The sequence below is a fragment of the Chaetura pelagica genome, unplaced genomic scaffold, assembly GCF_000747805.2.
Source record: "Chaetura pelagica isolate M959 unplaced genomic scaffold, ChaPel_1.0 scaffold249, whole genome shotgun sequence".
Classification (NCBI taxonomy): Eukaryota; Metazoa; Chordata; class Aves; order Apodiformes; family Apodidae; genus Chaetura; species Chaetura pelagica.
The window spans coordinates 11,686-14,769 of NW_009954538.1; the positions used below are offsets into that span (position 1 = coordinate 11,686).

At 57.5% G+C, this 3,084-nt stretch overlaps 1 protein-coding gene across 1 annotated transcript in view; it reads right to left on the bottom strand.

Moving 5' to 3' along the window:
• LOC104395159 overlaps nucleotides 1-1,639 on the bottom strand; it is a 3,019-nt gene extending 1,380 nt beyond the window's left edge. Inside the window, exons 1-3 of the mRNA XM_010004842.1 lie at nucleotides 1,576-1,639; nucleotides 1,131-1,436; nucleotides 253-722 (exon numbers count right to left, since the gene is read on the bottom strand). Of these exons, the coding sequence (XP_010003144.1) occupies nucleotides 253-722; nucleotides 1,131-1,436; nucleotides 1,576-1,621 (822 nt within the window). The 5' untranslated portion in view covers nucleotides 1,622-1,639. The remainder of the gene's footprint in view (nucleotides 1-252; nucleotides 723-1,130; nucleotides 1,437-1,575) is intronic.
• Between the last annotated feature and the right edge of the window lie 1,445 nt (nucleotides 1,640-3,084).

Consider the following 3,084-nt stretch of genomic DNA (forward strand, 5'->3'; position numbering starts at 1 on the left):
CATCGCTGGTGTCCAAGCCGAGGACGAGGCTGTCTATTACTGTGGTGGCTACGACAGCAGCAGTACTGGTAAGCATCTAGGTTCCCCACAGGATGGCTATGGGTATGGTTCTCTGGGTTGACCATTATTGTTTGCTGCAGCTGCAGTTGTGGCCATAGAGAGGAGAAATGAAGTTGTACCAGCCCCACAGCCCTGCTCAGCCAGGAGGGAGAAGGGCAGAAAAGCTCCATCTTTAACTTCTCTGTTGCTCACTTCAACAACTTTCTGAACTGTGACACCAGCACCACTGCTGCTGTCCCAGCTACCACAGTAATAGACAGCCTCGTCCTCGGCTTGGACCCCAGAGATGGTTAACGTGGCCGTGGAGCCAGACTGGGATCCGGAGAATCGTGAAGGGATGTCCGAGGGTCTCTTGTCGTTCTGATAGATCACAGTGACAGGGGCACGACCAGGCTCCTTCTGCTGGAACCAGCCATACCAGTTGCTACCCCCAGAGCAGGTGATCCGGACGGTTTCTCCCAGGTTTGCTGACACCGAGGGCGGCTGAGTCAGCGCTGGCTGGACCAGGGAACCTGCAGAGGAGAGAGGGGAGAAGATGTGGGTCAGCCAGGGCCCCACGGGCACAGCCCTGCCCAGGCAGCAGGACAGGGACAGAACCCCTGTGCCCAAAATCCATGGGCAAGAGACCTGCACGCAGAGTCCAAGGCCAGTGCCCCAGTGTCCTGCAAAGAGAAATAGCAACAGCAAGAGGAATGGCAAGCCAAGAGTTGGTGATGGGACTTGGCCACAGCTACAGGCACCTTTGAGGAGTCCTGACCAGCTTGGAGCCTCCTAGGAGAGAGGAAGCTCCAGCAGCAGGGAGACAATGTGGTCTTGAGATGCATGAAGCAGTGGAACTGGAGACAAACATGCACCCTGCCGCTGTAGGGACAGGGATGAGGGGACTTAACCCCCAGACTCATCTGCTGCACCCTGAGGCATTAAAGGGAGGACACTGCAGTCATGTTCTCAGAGAGCAGAGGAACTTTTCGCATCCTCAGAAGAATGATCCTCCTGCTCTGCAAGGAAGAAGGGCAGAAGATCTTACTTTGACTCCATGGTTTTTCTCTCACTTCCCAAGTAATCAGTACCTTGATCATAATCACCAGCATTGCTGCTGTCGTAGTTACCACAGAAGTAGACAGCCTCGTCCTCGGCTTGGACCCCAGAGATGGTTAACGTGCCCGTGGAGCCAGACTTGGATCCGGAGAATCGTGAAGGGATGTCCGAGGGTCTGCTGGTGCTACCATAGATCACAGTGACAGGGGCATGACCAGGCACCTTCTGCTGGTCCCAGCCATAGCTGTTGGTACTCCCAGAGCAGGTGATCTGGACGGTTTCTCCCGGGTTCGCCGACACCGAGGGCGGCTGAGTCAGCGCTGCCTGGACCAGGAAACCTGCAGAGGGAGAGAAGAGAGGGGAGAAGATGTGGGTCAGCCAGGGCCCCACGGGCACAGCCCTGCCCGGGCAGCAGGACGGGGACCCGAGCCCTGTGCCCAAAGGCCTGGCCGGGCACAGCGAGTCTGGCCAGGGCACCTGAGCTGTGGGCGAGCACCGCAAGGAGGAGAGGGGCCCAGGCCATGGTGCAATCCCACCAGTTCCGTGTCCCCACGCCGATGGGGCTCAGACTCTCATGCCCTTTTACATCCCTGCAGGATGTGCACAGCTGGGACTTTGGGGCACAGGGGTCCAATTCTCCATCCTGCTGCCTGGGCAGGGCTGTGCCCGTGGGGCCCTGGCTGACCCACATCTTCTCCCCTTTCTTCTCTCCCTCTGCAGGTTCCCTGGTCCAGGCAGCGCTGACTCAGCCGCCCTCGGTGTCGGCGAACCCGGGAGAAACCGTCCGGATCACCTGCTCTGGGAGTAGTTAATGACACCAACAGACCCTCGGACATCCCTTCACAAATCTCCAGGTCTGTATTTAGCTCCACGGCCACGTTAACCATCTCTGGGGTCCAAACCGAGGACGAGGCTGTCTATTACTGTGGTAGCCACGACAGCAGTGGTGCTGGTGTCACGGTTCTGAGATGTTGAAGTAAGCAACAGAGGAGTTAAAGATGGAGCTTTTCTGCTCTTCTCCCTCCTGGCTGGGCAGGGCTGTGGGGCTGGGCAGGCTTCCCCACCAGCCACAGTTGTACCTATAGCAGACAGTAATGGTCCACCAAGAGCACCCAACCACTTCCACCCTGTAAGGAATCTAGATGCTCACCAGCTCTGCTGGTGCCTGGAGAGAACACAACGGGCCAGATAGAACACAGTTCCACACACAGATACCAAGACCTCATCCCTGGATCCCTGCGAGGAGAGCTGGCTGCACCAGCAATATGAAGCTGTGAGGAAAAAGAGGCCACTGGGCTGGGGCCAAGGGAATGCCCTGCCTTCTGCAGGGAGAGACACAAAGCACTCCCAGCCCCAGGGTCACTGACACCAAGGGCAGCTGCGTCACTGCTGCCTGGACCAGGAACCTGCAGAGGGTGGAGAGAAGATGAGGGTCAAGCAGGACCCCACAAGCACAGCCTTGCCCAGGCAGTGGGACAGGATCCCTGTGCCCAAAGGCCTCAGCCTAAGATCACTCTGAACTGCTGCTCCCTGATCCCTCAGCTGGGAAAATCAGGTCCTGCTTCACGCCAAGGCACCACAACCAGGTTTGTCTCAGGAACCACAAAACTGACCACCTTGATCCAGATGTCCAGACAAATGCTCCTTGACTCTGGTTTAGTAAATATGACCTTAGCCAAGACATGCCAAGGAATAACAGAAACATTATTCTACCCTGCCCTGCTGAAGAATCTTCTGCAGTCACCTCAGCCCATTTGTCACCCCAGCATCACCCACTGAGCATCCCCCTCAGCCTCCAGCCATGCTGTCCTCCTGCCCTGCACTTCTCAGCAGGGTTCTACACCCACTGCTGGCCCTGCACAAGTTCTGCACCACAGCCCTGAGACCTCCTGGGCCAGGGCCACGCTGCGCTGACAGCACAGCCAGTCCCACTTCTCAGCACTCCCCAGGTGCCAAGGAGAAGCACTCTGGATGCTGCCAATTCCT